This window comes from Scatophagus argus, chromosome 10 (assembly GCF_020382885.2).
Source record: "Scatophagus argus isolate fScaArg1 chromosome 10, fScaArg1.pri, whole genome shotgun sequence".
In the NCBI taxonomy this organism is placed as follows: Eukaryota; Metazoa; Chordata; class Actinopteri; family Scatophagidae; genus Scatophagus; species Scatophagus argus.
Genome location: NC_058502.1, coordinates 11,512,260 through 11,530,852, shown reverse-complemented (window position 1 = coordinate 11,530,852; position 18,593 = coordinate 11,512,260). Strand labels below are relative to the sequence as shown.

At 41.9% G+C, this 18,593-nt stretch overlaps 1 protein-coding gene across 3 annotated transcripts in view; it reads left to right on the top strand.

The window, feature by feature from the left end:
- zgc:171482 (zinc finger protein) overlaps nucleotides 1–14,388 on the top strand; it is a 43,945-nt gene extending 29,557 nt beyond the window's left edge. For 2 of the 3 annotated variants that reach the window (XM_046401533.1, XM_046401535.1), the window contains 3 exons: nucleotides 2,692–2,788; nucleotides 5,016–5,087; nucleotides 11,978–14,388. In XM_046401533.1, coding sequence (XP_046257489.1) covers nucleotides 2,692–2,788; nucleotides 5,016–5,073 — 155 coding nt within the window. In that variant the 3' untranslated portion in view covers nucleotides 5,074–5,087; nucleotides 11,978–14,388. The remainder of the gene's footprint in view (nucleotides 1–2,691; nucleotides 2,789–5,015; nucleotides 5,088–11,977) is intronic. The other variant, XM_046401534.1, reaches the window with a different exon arrangement.
- The last annotated feature ends 4,205 nt before the right edge of the window (nucleotides 14,389–18,593 follow it).

Genomic DNA, 18,593 nt, shown 5'->3' with positions numbered 1-18,593 from the left:
ATGAAACTACCATGAAATTATCTATATGCAATATATGGTTGTTACACAGAATGCTTCAGGCTCATTTCCTCCCCATGCATCACAATTTAATCAAACATGCTCATGCAACACCAGAGTGTGCCATCTGACCACTACCTGCAAACCATGTGAGACTCAAAAGTAAAAGAAGCCCTAGAGTTAGTTTGGCAGTTTCCTAATGGAATGAGCCATGCACACCACATTCCAAATGGGTCATTAATGTTTATTTGAACTGAGGCTAACTGAGTTAATACATATCAAGACTCGGAAACTGCAGGAAGATGTTGAATTTTCTTGCAACAAGACCCTCGAAAAGAACATAATTTTCTCTCTCATTACATTTTTGACATGCATTTATGCGTCTCCATACCAGGGGTGCCAGCAATGCCACAAGACTCTGCATTAAACGACAGCCACAAACAGCTCCACACCCACTGCCTGAGCTCATCTCACCCCCTCTTTTCTCTCTCCCGGGCATATCTTTGTGTGTAATTAACAAGGCTTAGAACACCCTCACAAATACTGCTCAAGCTCACAACCGCCATTCCCCCCCCCCAAATACCCAATTCACAACCCTGCGCTGCATGCTGTCACTTGCATCGCATACACACTTTCCATGCATGTAATTAACATGGATTGGGGAACAGTGTCGTCTTATGCCAGAACTGCTTTAACCAACCAAAACACAGTGTGTGTGCATGTAACCACGTGTAAGTTGATGCGAGCCTGTTCAAAAGGATATTTTCTGGCACAGACACACACTGCAGCACACTGTGCATCAGTGCTACTTGGTCAGGCAGTGGGGAGACGACATCAATCAGACTAAAAGCAGGGAAGCTGCCTTTGTGTGTGTGTGTGTGTGTGTGTGCGCGTACGCACACATACACACACACACATCAAACAGTTAATCGTGTATACAAGAAAAGACCTCTTTGTGTAATCCTTGTGGCAGTATAGAATTACAGGCAAGAGAGAGGGAAGCAGAAGAGACTTATCATTGCTTTCTTTTCCAAATTATCTCCTCTCCAATTAATAGCCTTTTCATTAACAGGAGTAATGACATTTTGGCAGAAGAGGATGCACTATCTCTCTTTTTTTCCCTCCTTCACACACAGATTTAGTTATTAGCTCCTAATAGATGCAAGATATTAACACTTAAGTCAAGACAGTGCTTACTCTGGGAAACTAATTCAGTCTTGGCTTTCTTATAAATGACTGCTTGTCCTTAATCACCCCTGAAACAGACGGAGCGACTCTGAGACAATGGGGAGTAGATATGCCACATTATGCAGCCCTAGCCCAGTATAAATGACCTCCCACCACTCCTAACTATATTACAACTTCATCTTCCAACACATTTTACCAATTACCACCACAGAAGGTCAAAAGGTGATAGAATGCGCAGACAACGCATAAATCTCACGGATAGTTATGACAGCAGGGAAAAGGGCACCCACACACAAGCAAGCATCATGCAATTTCAGTCACCCTGCCCAGAATTACACATTCATCGTCAAAATATGAAAATGAAAGGGGGGGGGGGCACTGACAAGGAAGGGTCGGGCATGGACAGGCTGAAGGGATCCTTAAGCTTATTTATTCTTAACTGTCTTGAAATAATAATCCCAAAGCTTCTCAAGGTTGTTCATCTCTGATCAGGAGCAGAAGTTCTGCAGTGTTGGCTCTGCAGAGTGCAAAAATGTGAGAAAACAAAAATAGCACTTCAGTGCATCTCTGACAGAAGAATACGCAACCAATTATGTCATGCTGCTGATTGGCCCATCCTAGTCGACACAAAGCGTTTCCTCTGCCCCGATGAAAGAAAAGAAGGTTTTAATATCAGTGCTGCCACGTGTTTAAGAGGCCGTATTTTTAGAGGTGGATACACACGTCATGTTTTCTTTTGTGATCATTAAACCCCAGCATGCATTTTACATGACTGCTGCAGTGTGGCAACTCATTATCCTTACCATGTCTCCATCTTTTTCACATTTTTATTCACATCTTATTTTTCTCCTGAAATTTTCTCTTTTCACTCGTTCTGTCTACCTAATCCTCCGCCCATCTCTCTACACCCCACTCTGTCAGTATCTCCATCCTCATCCATCTATTTTTGGGTGTTCATCTCGACCACCTGCAAACCCTCTAATTAGTTCACATCTGTGTCTGAGCCCCACCATCTCGAGCACGCATTCACCAATACAATACAAATGTGCATACACGCACATCCACACGAAGCACACGCATATACACACATACACAACCCACTGCACTCTTACCCCCTTGTGTCCTTATTCTTCTCACTCTGCTGAAGTTCAAGTTTCAAAACCTTCACACACACACACACACACACACACACACACACACACAGCCACTAGAAAGAGGAAGGCAGTGATCTGCGGCTCTAAAAATGAAGCTGGCTTTCTGCTAATAATTAGTCCAATCAAGTCTTTATTTCCAGTTGCACTCTAATTAGGAAAATTACTCTGCACTGCAGAGTATAAAAATAAAACATCTTTTTGGTGTCAGATTAATTTTTTTTATTGTTATTCATGTCGTCCTCACTGCTGCTGTTGAGAGCTTTTAAGGATTTTTATGAACCAAACTGAAAGTGTCCTCACAGTAACTACTGTACCTGAGTGCTTGTGCGTGTGTTTGTGTGTGTCTCTCCAGGGCTGCGCAGTAGTTACTCCTGCAGTGTCTGCAGTGTGGTCCTCAACTCCATCGAGCAGTACCATGCACACCTCCAGGGCTCCAAGCACCAGAACAAGTGAGTATGGATGGATGGATGGATAAAAAAAGAGAGAGACAGTGTGTAATTTTCCAAAACCTATTATCTGACCACTGTGCCCACTTCATGCAATGACTGGCCAGATGTGTGGAGGTGTGAGAGTACAGGCACCTACGTCATGTCAGTGTCACACTCCGCAGACGTTGGCACTGCCCTCGTCTGCCAATGTGCATTCATATGAAATTAATCAAAGCTACAAATGGTGGAAATCTGCCCTGCAATCAACTGCACAATCTGTTAGACTTTTTTTAAAAAAAGAAAAACATTTAATGTTACTTCAGACCAGAAGATTGCAGCCAGACGATGACACCGAGTACAGACTGAGAGTGTGATAGCGCCGCTGGGCAGCTGCCCTTCTAAATTACAACACATACTGTTTGCATTAAATGCACTGGATGTGTAGGAGCTTTACAGTTTTAAACATCTGATGAAGGAAATTTCATGACCGGCATTCACTGTTTGAAATTCATTTATAATGCACATAAAAGCCGCGACTAGAGATGTGGAGCAGACTGAGGCAGCGTAACGGAAACAGGGTTATTTATGATATAGAATGACAATCACACAACGAGGTCTGGTCATTTTCATTACTGATTTTTGGGAATGTACTCATAGCCAATGAGAGGGAAATTATATCCGCCAGCAGGAAAAGAGTGGGATATGGAACAGTTACATTTCATGCATTTATCATGAGACGGCTGTAAGCATGGCTATAGGCAGTGTTGTGGAGTGTCCTGGTCTCTGTCTGTGTGTGTGTGTGTGTGTGTGTGTGAGCATGAATGCATCTCTTTGTATTTAAAGCAACACAATGGAAATGAAGTGTGTTATGAACGAAGTGTTTGTCAGATAAAAGTTTGCTTCCGGATGTGACTTTGTTGTTGGGGCTGATTCTTCTTTCCCTTTTTAGAGAATTGAGGCAATTCAGCTGAAATGTCTGTATTTATCCACCCTAGAGCATAACTTGTCTGGGCTGCACACAACAAACTTCTGCAAACAAGTTAACTCTTAGACAGTAAGTGGTGGGTGTAGTGAGAAAAACAACAGCAATAACAGGGCTAGAAAGGCAGAGAGGGAAGGAGGACAAGACAAAAACAGAGAGTAAATAACAGGACTGACTTCATTTTGGTGATGAGTCAATTCCAAAGGATTTTATCTGCTTGTCATTAGAAGATTTCTGTTATTCATTATAGGAATCATCATGTATGTTCCGCAGACTATACAGAGTGTGCTCTACACTTATGGAAACTAGTTCATAGTTCATCATACTGTTCTCCTCTTCAGCACTCTTAATTAAACAAGTGATTAAGCACTGCTAAAGCTTCCATCAGCTCAGTTTCAGGAGTTGATATTTGTAAAATTTAGCCAGTTGGGTGACAGAATGACCTGTTCCCAGTGCAAATCAATCCAGAAATTAGAGTCAATATCCTGAAATACACAAGACAGGAAGAGACAAAAAATAAGACAAGAAAAGAATTGAAGAAATTGATTTTACAACAGATTTAAGATCATTTGTGGGACTCAGTAATAAACTAATTACAATAACTTGTTAAGATAAATTGATCCGCGTGCGTGCGGATTGTTTTCCTAAGATGCTTTAATGACACATATGACAAATGAGTTAACATCGAGGAACTGAAAAACAAGATTTGTGGACATCGGAGTGACGCTAAGCTAGAAGTGAGGTGAAACTGTAGATGGGCTGAAGACAGCACAGTCTAAACACTGAAGGGAAAGTTAACCCAAAAGTCAAGCTTATTTTTCTCTTCTCCAGAGTAGCATCTGCCCTTTAAGAGAGATTTGCTGCAGTACAACAGAACTTAACTGGAATTTAGATTACGGAAATCAAAGCACTAAAAAAATGAATTGAAAGATTACCTGATGTGACATTTGAGAGATGCACTTTGGTAGAAAGTTCTCAAAACTTCATGACAAGGTTTGATAATTACAATAAGTAACGCCATCATTATATTTGGAAAAGATGTTGTTGAGTAGGAAGAAAATGTTTTATTTTGTTTTGGGATGAGACAGGAAGGCCATTATCTTCTACATGCCACTAAGCAAGATACAGAACATCTAAATAGAGTCAGCCCAGATAAGAACGTCAGCTAAACTCTTAAAAAGTGTGATTGTTGAGATGTATAATGCCTCTGCACAGAGGCAGTAAGTCATGGAAATATGGTAGCTCATAACTCTCCTCTCCTGTCAGTTTTACGGAAACGAGGAAGCGGAAAAGAGGCCAGACGCTGAAAGAGTCATCTTTATGAGAGAGGAAAAGAGGGTAAGCAAGACTGACAGACACAAGAGAGACAGTATGCACCACAGATACAGAGAGACAGATGGGAAGAGAGATGCAGAGAGACAGAAAGACAAATCGGGTTTGAGACGGGGGCAAAACAAATAAAAAAGCGCAAAGAGACGGCAAAAGACGGAGATAAAATTGATAAGAAGAGACAGGCGGATGTTTAGAAATGTAGTAATACAGACAGAAACAGGATGTACTGGAGACAGTAGGTGCAAAGTGCAGGAGAGCATAAAACAAAATTGCAGCAAAAATCTCTTTAAATTGAGCTGAAAAGTGGAGGCAGAGAGATAAGAACATGAAGTGTGTACACTGATGTGAACTCAGTGTGGCTGACAGCTGCAGGGCTTGGATGGACAGGGTGGAAGGACAGAGGACAGTGAGAGACAGACAGAGAGAGAGGTGCCAGGGAGATTTACAAGGGTAATGCTGGCAGGTCACTGGATATAGGAGGAGGAAGTATCTCACCCGCCTCATAAGATTATGGGAAGTAGCTTGAAGTGGAGGAAGTTTGGTGTGCAGAGTCTCATTTCAGAGCATTGAAATTTACTCAGGATTGTTCACTGGGTTGTCAACAGGAGAGGATTTAATACTGACATTTTGTAGCACAAGGAGTGCTTGGTGAAGTTTCTGGAAGGTAACATGAGGAAAGGGATCACACCATGCCTCTGTGGGTAAAAAGATTATCAAATGGTTGACTGAAAAGAGAGGGGAGCGGGTCTGTCGGAAAAGAAATTTAAAGCTCAAGCTAAAGTCTCGCAGGATTTCTCAAGAACTCTTTACTCAGATTCCTTCATTGTCATCAGATTTTTGGATTTTTAAAAGGGGCAAATTCCTAAAATTCTGAAACCCATTTTTTTTTTTCACTGTGATGTTTGTATTACTGGTTTGTGAAATTTTCAGCTATTCTAAAAACTCTAAATAAACACATAATAAATTTCCTAGCTTTTTAAAAATACAAATCTTAAATAATGACACTTTTATAGAGTCTGTTGAGAATGTGACAGCACTTTGTAGCCTTGGGGATCAAGCATGTCTGTGGCAAGTGATGATCTGTGGTTCATATTTGATTGTCTAAAAATTGTCTAACGCTACAGTGCTTAGGATTGTGTGTAATTCCTTTTAGCGGCTTCTGCAGGATTGCAGACTTACAAACAGTGTGCATAAATCGCGGCTCATGAGAGGGCCCTCGGAGCATGAGCGATTTTACAGCACGACAGCCCCGAGTCCTTGCAGACTTACTGCACACGCTGTCTGAATTCAGCGAGAGTGAACGCTGGTACGGGAAATAATTCTTGCCGGATCTGTTGCACCTCTATATCGATCCTCTGGGAAACATAGAACAAGACCAAAGGTTCCACCTCATCGACCTCACTTTCTCTGCCTTCACCCACTCGCTCAGGTGAAACATAATATGGGTGCATGAATGTGTGCCAGAAACTGCTTCAGGCTAAGTCTCTTCCTACAGCAACACACAGAGCAGTATGAGGGCATGATATGATCACAAATAATGCTCCTGTCACATTTTATTATTGTGCAGCACATTGGGCAAAGTATCACTTTTTTGCTGACATAGTAATGTAAAGACACACACACACACACACACGCTGGTTGCAGTATAAATATGAGAGCAGACTTCCTCTAAGCTAGAGCAGGTTTAGAATTAAGAGGACATGAGGGCCCGTGAATGAGGACTGTGTGTGTCTACGTATTAGCGTTGGTTTGTTTTTGCAGCACACGCCATGCGTACCAAGCTTCCTTCCTTTAAAAACAACCTGTCTGATTATGGCGTATCTTATTTTTGTGTATAGCTGTGTGTGAATGTGCGCAGATGTGTGTACATGTAGAAAAGTGTGTGAGTGGAAAAGCTCAGTCCATATCGCTGGGTTGTTTACAGGGTGGACAGGGCTTTGTCAAAGCGAAGTGAGATCTTCCACCCTAACTTTGAGTCGTGCTGTTTGTGTGTATATGTATTTTGGTAGGTCATGTGTGTGTGTCTGTGTGTGTGTGTTCTTTCACACTCAGGATGAGCTTTGGCTTGTGTAAGAAGCTTTCCGGAGGAGACGAAAGCACGGCTGACAGCAGCAGGGGATTAGCTCTCACCGAAGAAATATCCGTGAAAAACGTGTATGCGTATCTACGTCTGTGAGTGTGTGCGTGTGTGTGTGTGTGTGTGTGAGATGCCTGGCATTAGGAATGTGTCATCATAAAACAACAACAGATTTCTCTATTCTTTAAACAGCTGGATGCATCTATCTGCCAGTTCTCCTTATCTGTATCGTGCATCTGCTTCGTACAGAGTCAGCTGCGGGTCATTTGAAACGCAGCAGACGCCACGCAGTCACTCCAGACAGGCTGCAGTAATTGGACCTGTACAGACTGATAACAGCAGAGATATAACAAGGTAAACTTGGCAGAGCATTTTTTTTCACAGTTTACAGTATGTTGCAATTAAGTCAGTGCACTCAGGTGGCCCAGAGACAGAAATACCAGCTAGATGGATCCCGACTCCAGTATGGTTAAAAAGTGAAAATGAAAGAATGAGCCTCGGGCGACCAGCAGACAGAAGCTGAGCCCTACAGCTGTGTTAAAATGTGCCACATGTTGTGACGATGGCAGGTTGTTTACAGCAGTGACTGTACGTCCGCACTTAAACAGTAGCTAATTTCTGGACAGGTTTTAAAAGTTTCATCTTTGGTCTGTCTTTGCAGAAGTGGATGAAGCAACCACTTCATGAAAGGTTTTTTTTTTTAAGTTTAGTTTCCATGGTACGCAGCGCAGGTACAACAGACCTACATGTGGATGTGTTATGTTGTGCTGTTGCACTGAGAGAAGCAAAGGCTCCGGTGAGTTAACATGTTTTATTTGCCCTCTTGTTACTGCACTTACTTCACTTAAATATTTATTATATAATGGATGTACATAATACTTTTCTTGTAAATACATATAGAAAGATCAACAAGGTAGGAATCCTTCAAATGTGGTTATTAAGGAGTTTGTACAAGAACATGTGCAAGGCTCAACAATATATTCATTATTAAAAATGAGAGTAGCAGCAATTACAGAGGGACTAGAGGATATTTAATAAATGCACCTCACTGGGGCTATAAAATATTTATGTACTTCCTTTGTTTTTTGTATACCTGCCAAGATTACGCCAATAATTACAGGCATACTGATTTATTATTGGGACTCTGTGGTATGGGTCCAGTTTTGTCTGTTTTGAGACTGTTGCTATCAACAGTACCCGGTAGTTTGAACCAGAAAAAAATGCTGTTAGAGAGCTCACAGTCTAAGTAAAGAATATCCTCAAGGCTACGATGGCTTTTATGCAGACTAAAAGGTTTTAAAATAAAGAAAACAGAATAAAACAAGAATGGGCACTAATTAGCCCCTTAGAGCCTTTACTTAGAGTAAACAAAGCAACCAGTGGATTACAGTTTACTTGATAGGAACTGTCAGCAGGGTTGTATCTCTGACCAATGACACAGCGTCGCTTTAACTACCCGTGTAATATTATTCATGTTCACATCGCTCACTGGGATTGTCTGGCCTTTGCTTTCTGGGTGCTTTTTCGTTATACAATTCTGACCTCTGGCCCGCCTTTATGTGCGTTTATGTCCATAGCGTGTGCTTGGGTATGAGTGTGTGTGTGTGTGTGTGTGTGTGTGTGTTTGTGTGTGTGTGATGTTGACGTTAACACAGGCCCCACGGGCATGAGGTCAGCAACAATCCATTTAGCCTACTCACCCTGGTAATTATTCAGCATCAGTATCACAGAGGACACATAGACACAAACTACAAAACAAACTAATGCACATTCAAGAGGGAAAGGCACAGAGAGAGAGAGAGAGAGAGGATGGCAGCGAGTGTGTGAGAGATTACAGAGCTTAGCGTAGAATAACTCTGAATGCAAATGGTTGAGCTATCGACCTGCTAATAGGGCAGGCTCGCTGCATGTATGTGTGTGTCTCATCTCCCTGCTTGAGGCAAGGTAAAAGGTTAATTCAGGACTGATGCTGGAGATCTCTCTCACAACATACACACACATACACACACGCTCTCACATAGAGAGATTCATGCCTTAGGCCCCCTCCCCCCAAAAGCACTTGTCCTTGTCTTCCCTCACACCTTCTGCCCAAAAATCACACAAACACACAGGTTGTGTTTACACACATATCCTGCCTGCCTGGACCGTCGCTGTCTGTGATGTTAATAGGGTGAAGGGGGGGGGTTGTGTCATGTCTGAATCATGACTCACAGCTTTGCTCCCTTAGCAACTGCCACTGCCGGACTGCTTTTACCTGGCATGCACACACACACACACACACAGCGTGCCAAGGTGACCTTCACATCCTCACAAACACTTCCCACGAACATACACTCTCTGCCCTTTTCCTCTCACACATACTCATCCTCACACATCTCACATCCCACATGTGTGGCCGCGGGAGAGATTATTGGATTAGTCTATTAACAACACTCCCACACCCACCCCACACCCCTCACAGACCATGACCTGTTTTTTATCCCTTCCCCCGCCTCACTCTCTGCCTTCCTGCGTTGCTCTTTCCTTGACTCTGTCACCTGTCCTGCCCTCGTCCCACTGTTCCTCACCTTGTGCCTCCTTGCTCAGACACTGCATACAAATACTCATAATAATATGCATGAAGATATGCTACACTGTTAGTTGACAGGTTCATGTGAAAAGTACTATGTGTGATATCAGCATGCATGCAAAATAGAAAATATTTGGACAGAAATGTCCCATGATTCTTTGTGCAATTTGTTTCTATAGACACAGATCAGTCATAACAGCAGAATGTATGTTTTAGAAGAACGTTGTGACAATAGAGCTAAATCCAGAGGCATTTCCTTTTCTGGCATTTGTTTGTCCATGCTTGTAAAAATGTGAAGATCTACTGTGTTTCTTTTACACTATTGTAAAGAGAACACTGTTAGTTGGTCTAAACAAAGGATTTGAAGACATCTTCTTGGGCCTCTTGAGGCATTTTTACATTGTGAATGCAATACCTCAGGAACGCATCGAGCGGATTTCTTCCAATTTGGCACAAAGATCCTCATGGACTTAATGATGAGCTGAGCTGGTGGCCAAAGGTCAGCAGATAAAACACATTTTTGGCCATAACAGAAGAATTTCTACACTATTTCTGACAAAATTTCAAACAAATGTCAAATAATGACAGATGAAGTGATATTTTATATCCAAAAGGTCAAAGGCCAACTTTTAACTGCAGTGCGTACGTTGATCTTTCTCATCCACATTAAGATTTAATCCCTTATAATATTGCAAATTGAATATCTTTGAGCATTGGTTTTGCTTTTATTCCAGTGAATATTTACAAGGAGTGTGTTCTTTGTATCTGCCATGCAACACTCCGTTGCCTCCCTGAATGACCTCGCCCTGTTCGCCCTCTGTCTTTGACCCCTCTTTTTGCCCCACACTGACTTCACACTGACTTGCCCCTATCCTCTTGTTACCCTTCCTCCTTCAGGCTACCTGTCCCCTGCCAAAGCAACAATACAGGCAACCAGAGCCGTGCCCTACCACTCCTCAGAGAGTCCAGTGCGCTAGATGAGTCCTGACAGAGAAGACAGGGTGTGGAGGCCACCATTTTAACAGCCATTACCGGGATAGGTGCTGACAGCTCGGGTGCTTGTGCATTTCTCTCTCTCCATCTCAGTGCTGGCAGTGTGTGTGGGACTATGCTCCAATTAGGGCACGGCTGAAGAGTGGCATTTTAACAATGACTGTGACAAAAATAGTGGAATTTGTTTTCCCATTTGGGGGACTTTTCTTCCTTTTAGACTCAGAGCGATGGCCTTGTATGACAGACAAACATCCTATTCTCACTTTATGTGTCTTTATGTTTTTGTCTCTCTGAGCATAAAATAAAAGCAGACAGAGCTAAGGTCACATTGAGGCAAAAACATTTCAAAACTGCACCATGAAACTAAGTGAAAAAGCATGTCAAACTGACAAGAGAAACAATTATACAAAAAGCTGCAGAGATGAAAGAGGTATTACTCTCTGTGTGAGACTCAGGCAATTGAATAACTGAGACCGACTCGACATTGCCATTTCAGTTATACTATGCAAAGATCAGCTGCAGGATTACAAAAGACTTTACTGCCTTTAAATCTCCCTTTCCTATGGGGGCGTTCAAATGAATTTCTCTTCTTTAATTAATTAGGTGTTGCTTGACGTGAGCTTCGACACAACTTATCTCCTTATTTTCATTTCATTAAATGTCACTTGTTTGCCTTGCGAGTTGTTTTGTTACATGGTGATAAAGCGAAAGAATGCAGTCGCAGGGACTGTCATTGGGAAAAACAATCAGCAGCTCAAGATAAAGACAAAATCCACAGTAATTACTGCACCTCAAACATGAGGGTTTATGCTCCTATCTTCCACCTTTGTTTTAATTTGGGGAACAGCCAGAAAGAAGGCATAATCAACGGCTGTAATTATGAGAAGATTGTGAAAAAGGATTATTGGTTAATGCTTCACATACAGTTGCGCTGCCATTCCCAGCAAAAGGAAATCCTTTTCAGCGCAGCAAAGCTGTAAATGCAATGCAGGGTTGCGGTATTACATCTTTGCACACGTCTCTACACAAATGAGGACTTTATTTCTTCTTGCCATCTGTGCTATATTAAGAATGGCATGAGACATACATTTACAGGTAAATGAAATTACTTCCCAGGGACCAAGCATGGCAGGAACATAATATCTTTCCCCCAGTCCGCCTGATGTTCCCTGCGGTTAAAGAGCCCTGTCTTGTCGGATCTGCCTATGTCAGAGACCAAACAAGTCTAACAAATTCTTTCCTGTGTTTTGTTTTCAGCCTGAAGCAACACCAGCAGTAAGCCACGGAGACAGGCCACACTGGAAGGAAGAAGAAGAAGAAGAGATTACTGGAATAAACAACTTCAGAAAAGAGGACTTGTGTCAAAAACTGAAGAGTATGAGAGTAGTAGAGCAGAGTAACTTCAGTGTGAGAGAGTGTGTGTGTGTGTGTGTGTGTGTGTGTCTGGGTGTCATGGACACTCACGCACGCCTCTGCAGTATGCATGTGAGGGCCATTATGCGTGTGTTTATTTCTATGTGATCTAAAAATGTATCACTGAGATTTATTCAGCACCTAAGTGTTTGATATGAGTTCTCGACACCGACGGCCGTTAGAAGACTTGCGGCTGCCTATTGCCATAAAGCTCCTGTGTGAACCACAATCCTAAAACTGAACTGATGTCAGTGCGTTGCCCTGAGAGGTAATAATCGTCACAATGATCGTCATAAAGCAGCAGTAATAATAACTGTGTAACAAGCTGTCCCCCAAGTGCTCTGATAGTGATCCATGTCTGAACACAGCTGTCTGTTTCTACATGCATTTCACACACAGTGACACTGATGGTGGCACACGCATGGTTCACTTTCAAACCACTTGAAACCTTCTCAGGCCCAGACTTTCGAATCCAAGGTCAAGAAAACTCCCAACAACCTCAGCCATTACAGTCTGCATAACTTAAAAAAAACAAAAAAAAACAATGGCATTTTTGGTTTGAATCTTGTGTCTATAAAGTGTAGTGGATCTGTGTCACTTTTTTCAATTGGTGGATGTGTCATTTTGAAACTCTTTTCATATATTCCATATAATCAAAAGATGGAGACGTGGCATGGATACGAGACAGAAGGCAGTGCAGAGAAGCAGCACAAAGACATTTAAACTCCTGCTCTGAAGCGAGGGTCCGAGCTGAACTTTGAGAATCATCTGCTGTTGAAAACATTCCCACAGTGCTGAATACTGATGTCAGATGCAGTCCAGAGGTGACAAAAACTCTCTTCTCTGTTGAGATGTAGATAATTTTTTTTCTGTTGCTGTCACCAGAGGAAAAAAATAATAAATCTTCCCAGTCCATGTAGCAATCAATGTACAATACAACTGGGATGTAAGTCAATGCATGCAAAATGTAAAACGTTGCATTCACTTGCCTTTTTCAAACCTATTGCTTGCGCGTTTTGGCAATAGCGCTGCTTTTTAGTGATAGCTTCGTAATGCATTACTGCACATGCTTGTACCTGAAAGAGGTCACCTTTTAGTACTGAACGGCCTTCTTTCCGACATCTGATTTATTCACCAAAAAGGGGAAAACCTTTTTATACCCAGAAATTAGACCAGTCACCGCTGTATAACCCTCCTCATCTGTAGTGTCTTCAGAGTGTCTGTAAAGTGAGTTTCAACAATGTACCGTAGCATCATAAGATGGGTGAACAAAAGAGTTGGCCCGGAGCAGCATTTCTCTTTAAGCTGGGGAAACGACTGAAAAGCACAGCACTCAATGCTAAGCCGTCTTCTGTTAGTTCTGGTTGGTTCGAGCTCTTGTTTTTGTGAGTAAACACATTACAAAAAAATAATTATTTTGTGCTTTGTTCTTTGCGTGGTGAAGAGAGTGAACTGCGAATGACACGATTAAAAATACGTCTGCAGACATATGGATGACTAATGATTTTATGCAATCGCACTGTAATAATAACCATACAATTTGTGTTTGTGAAATTGTTTAATGAAGCAAAAAAAAAAAAAAAAGTGGTTTGTGTAAATAAGTAAAGTTGGTGTTTCAAGTTTTGTATCCACAGTTTCAAACTGCACTGAGCTACAGGGTGATGAACAAAAGATGTTCCTGGTGGATAATACTAAAAAACTGCAAATATGATGACGATGAAATGAGAATAAAACGTCTTTTGGTTGGTCCTGTTTTTGAATGGATAACCATCTGTGAAAATAAAGTCATCCTGAGCCGAGGATTCAGCCACGACGGGTCAAAAATCCAGCAGATGGAAGACGGCGAGCGATCACGCTCACTAGGAGGGATTTTAATAACATCTAACAGCTTTATGAGGACAATCGCAATCATCCCCTCTGAGAAACATCTGATATGACCGCTTTACCAGTGGATACATTTAAAAAAAGCCAAAACGATGCAGGACGACGCACTGTTGTATAGCTAATGTCATAAGGAAAACACAAAGAGAACAGAAGAGACATCTTTTGTTACGCATCATGACTGTTATGATGACTATTTACACCGACCAGCACTGGTGTATTCAAAACAGAAGAGGTGTCTATGCCTGCAGAGGACGACTGTGCCACGAGTCACATATTTCAGCAGATGTTATATAATATATGTCAGAGATGTATCTATGGGCAGGAATCCTGTGATACGATGCTCACGAGTGGGTGTTTGTGTATGTGAAGCCGTCAGCTGCTCTGGCAGTGGGAGACTCGCTGTGGGCTGTGCACTGTGAGCGCATTTGGAAAACTCACCTGATGGCAAATACAATGAAGATGACAACTATATCTATTTTCTCCTGCAAAATCCAAACCTGTCTTTTTGTGTTTGTTGGCGCTGCCATATGGATGTGTGAAGTTTGCTTTTTTGCTTGTGGTAATCGAGTTACCACACACGCGCACGCTTCGAGCTTTGCAGTATCACTCACACAATAATATTTCAGTGATTAATCTTATTAATTCATCTCCTTTCCCCTCAGCCTAAGGTGCTGTGTAGTTTTTTTACACAACACGAACAAGACACCTGAACTGGAAATATGAGACACGGAAATCCGCTGGTATCCATTAATATGTGACAAGGTGGACCAAGTCTACAAAATGTGTACAACTTCATCTGAATTTTAGGGAAATTAGAACCAGATTTTTGAAAGCGACCATCATTTGAATTGTAATTTAATTCGCTTTTGCTTTTAATTTGCTGAATTAACATGGCTTCACACAGAGCACAAAAGTTAAGATGCAAAGCTATTAATGTCAGAAGGAACTTCTGAAATTTAAGATTAACTTTCAAGAAAAATAAGCAGAGCCCCTGCTTTAAAGAACATGTACCAGCATGAGCGATGCAACTGTTTAAACTTCATCATCCAGTAGCCAAACTGGACACAAGACTGAATCAGTTGAGCAGGAGACAATGACTGATCCATCACATTATAAACTTACTTTTCAGTAATTAATCAGAGCAACACATGAATATTGGGGGAAAAAACTTTCTTCTTCTTCAAGTTAGGAGAGGCAACAAACTTCCTGGGGTAAAACATTAATTATGTCTATTTGATTAAACCTTTTATGAACAACTGCATAATTTTTGGATGTAATCCAGAAAACACAAAACATATTTTTTTGGAATTTAAGTAAGAATTTACATGCCGTTACCAATATATCTGTAAGAAGCCAAAACCTTGGAAAACATTGGCCCCCTGCTACAGGCACTCCCAGCCGCCTTCATAAGGCTACAGTGCAGATTCACACCTCATATAGAAAATATAGCAGAAGATGTTCTTGCTCCTGTCAGAACGCTGCAGTGTCTTACACTCACACACATTATATAGACTTTCACCATGGTGACAACTCATCATTAATTCATATGAGAAAAGCAGGAAGGACATGAAATGTGAAAAGCATAAAGCTGTGATCTGAATGTATGTATGTGTGTGTGTTCTTCTGTGGACAAAGCAAATGAAAAATGGTGGGAGATTTTCCATTTAATCTGATCAAGCAATTAGCCTCAAAGCTTAGCTCTTTCAACAAAGTTTCCATAGTAACGTTGCTGTACCTGCTTGACGTGGAAAGTCTGAGGTACACAAACAAAAACACACAGCGTACCTTCCTTGAAATCTTAGAATAAATGAGCACAATAACACACCCAGTTTCAACATGTGTACACTTAGACTGAACTGTAAAATAGTGCCGCACTGGAGCAGAAATGTTTATCATCTCTCTCGTAATTTCCTTGGATGGAAACCAAACTCGTTATTTACAGAGAACAGTGTGGGGAAAAAAAACATGTGCGAATGAGAGAGAGAGAAAGTGACGGGGCAAGAGAGGAAATCAGTGCGAATGGGAGATGCTGTACGTTCTTAATGGCCCACTGTAGTCAACAGGAGATGAGCTAAATAAAACATTAAAGCCGGTATCATGTCATTTCCACTGTACCATCCAACCTCTGTGTACCGTAAGTCAGTGGGTGTGAGAATACTAAACCACCACTCCACTTAGCCCACAGTAGGTCACGTTATCTTGGCTCATCCATATTCATGACCCTTTCACCGTAACCCCGTGTTGCTGGGATGTGTTTCTGCAAAGGTAATCTCTTTACCGTAGGTGCGGTTCACAGCTCGGCTTCTTGAACTCTTTCATTTGAAACGTTAGCGCGGCTCCGCGTCACCTTGGAGTTTACACTGGAGTTAGCTGTGGTAATTGTGTGTATAATAGTTTCACACCACATGAACGATCAGTGAGTCACAGTAATGGGACCCAGAGTGGCAGCAGATTGGAAGTTACGGTTTCCTCTGTGTAACCCTGTACAACTGCATCATTATGAGAGGCATTTGTCGAAAATGTCAAGGCGGAGATACGTCTTCGGCTGACATTTTAAAGGACATACGACGCAAAGGGGTTGAACGAAGCACAATCTTCCTCCAGAGAAGACGGCGAAGCGACGATTCCATTACTGTGCGGCGCTGTCTCTCTGCGAGCGTGAAGCCACTGTAAACACTGAGTCACCCCTCCCAAAACCTGTAACAGCTCTCAGGGGAGAAACAACGCTAGCTGTTAAAATTTCTGAACTTCTCTGTGATTCAATTGCACTTCAATTTAGTTATAACAATGTCTCATTGATGGAAAAAGGTTGATGGGCTGATGGCGTAGGTGTAGAGAGAGTGATATTAATTTACAAAAAAAAAAGGACAAAAACCTCTCACAATTATCACAAAGAACAAGGACAGACTGCGAGCAAAGGAGAGTTTGTCCCCTTACATAAACGCACAAACGTCAGAGCCATTTAACCTTTTATGAATACACCATTCCACGAATCAAAGCAGATTTAGAGTTTGGGCTTCTCTCACTTCACCTGTCACATGTTGTGTCTGCACCCATCTAACTGGCTGTTACCGTCAGCAGCGGTGACGTGACCCCAGACAGCCCAGCAGCAACAGATTTCCACTCCGCCGCTCTGCTCCATGCAGCAGGCTGCTCATTGTCGAGCCTGTCAGAGCTTCCCTGTCAAAAATCATTGTTGCCATCACAGCATTCAGTCCCACAGCCCCCGCAGGCATTTTAGACAGTGGATCACAGGCTGGCGGGTGACACAGCTAGACACATATGCAGCACATAGCACTGAATGCATCTGCATCAACACCAAAGCTCTACTGGTGCTAATTCTTTAAGACAGAGATGGGATTTCAGACAGCAGCAATCTAACATCTCTGCAGAGATACACGACCTGTGAAGGATGACTTATTTTTGCAGAGCTACAACCTGACCTTTGACCTGGCACATATTAGCTGTCTTTTTAAAGGTCAAGGCATCCTGACCAAATCTTCCATGCACAGAGAGATTCTGGATCACTGTTGTCACCGCTTAGACATCATTAAACTGAATATCTGGGACCATTAGTTTAGAAATAACTGCAACCCATGTTGTAAAGAAAGCAAGAAATTACATTACTTTCCTTATTTATTTCCTAATTTATGATGAATTGGTAACCCTCACTAATATGTATAAAATAAGATAATCTAGTAAAGTCACAGACATAAAAATAAATCTTATCTTACACTAGCAAGCGTGTTTGCTTGGCAAGCTGTAAGAGCAACAAAATAAAAAATTCAAACAGGATCGACCTCTAATGCTAACATTTGCTCAGCAGCACAAAACACAGCAGCTGAGGTAGATATGAATACTATAACCTGTTTTGCAGGTCATTCAGTCATAAATTAAGTATTGGATAAATAAAGATTTTGGCCCAATGGTGGAGCTGCATGGAAAGTTAAAGCATCTCCAACATCAATGCAATTCATCCCAAAGCAGACATGAGTGTGTAACAAATTTAATGACAATCCAACAGTTGAACAGACACTGACAGATGTGTTCAGACATTAAATTTTAGTAAAACAGCAACTCTAACATCCAATATTGTGTTTATGCCTATGCTGTCCTATCTGCTTTTGTGACCAAGTCGTTACACAGTCGAGAAATCAGACCACGAGTTACCCTGACAGATTACTCCACTACATTCCCCCCCTGTTTTAAGCTAAAGACAACAAGGCTGTAGCTCCAGTCAAGCAGAGACATTGTTTTGGCTTCTACTATAATCCAAATCTGTCGCTTGCTGTTTCTCAAATGAGGACGCTTTGCCAAGTGCCAAACGCTCCTCCACTAAAAAGCTTTTTGCTGTTCCTGCTCCCCGGCTGGTCAGAGAAGCTTTAATTAAAACTCTGATCTGACACGTTCACTGTTTCAGCCCCTGACTGCATCAGTGTACACTTAGAGAGGGGTGTGCGTATGTGTGCATTACGCGTGCACTATAACCATCGTTCCCAACAGATGCCCGTATGTGTGTGTTTGTGCACATGCAGGTGCTACTTTGCATATTTATGTACATATGTAAATTTATGTG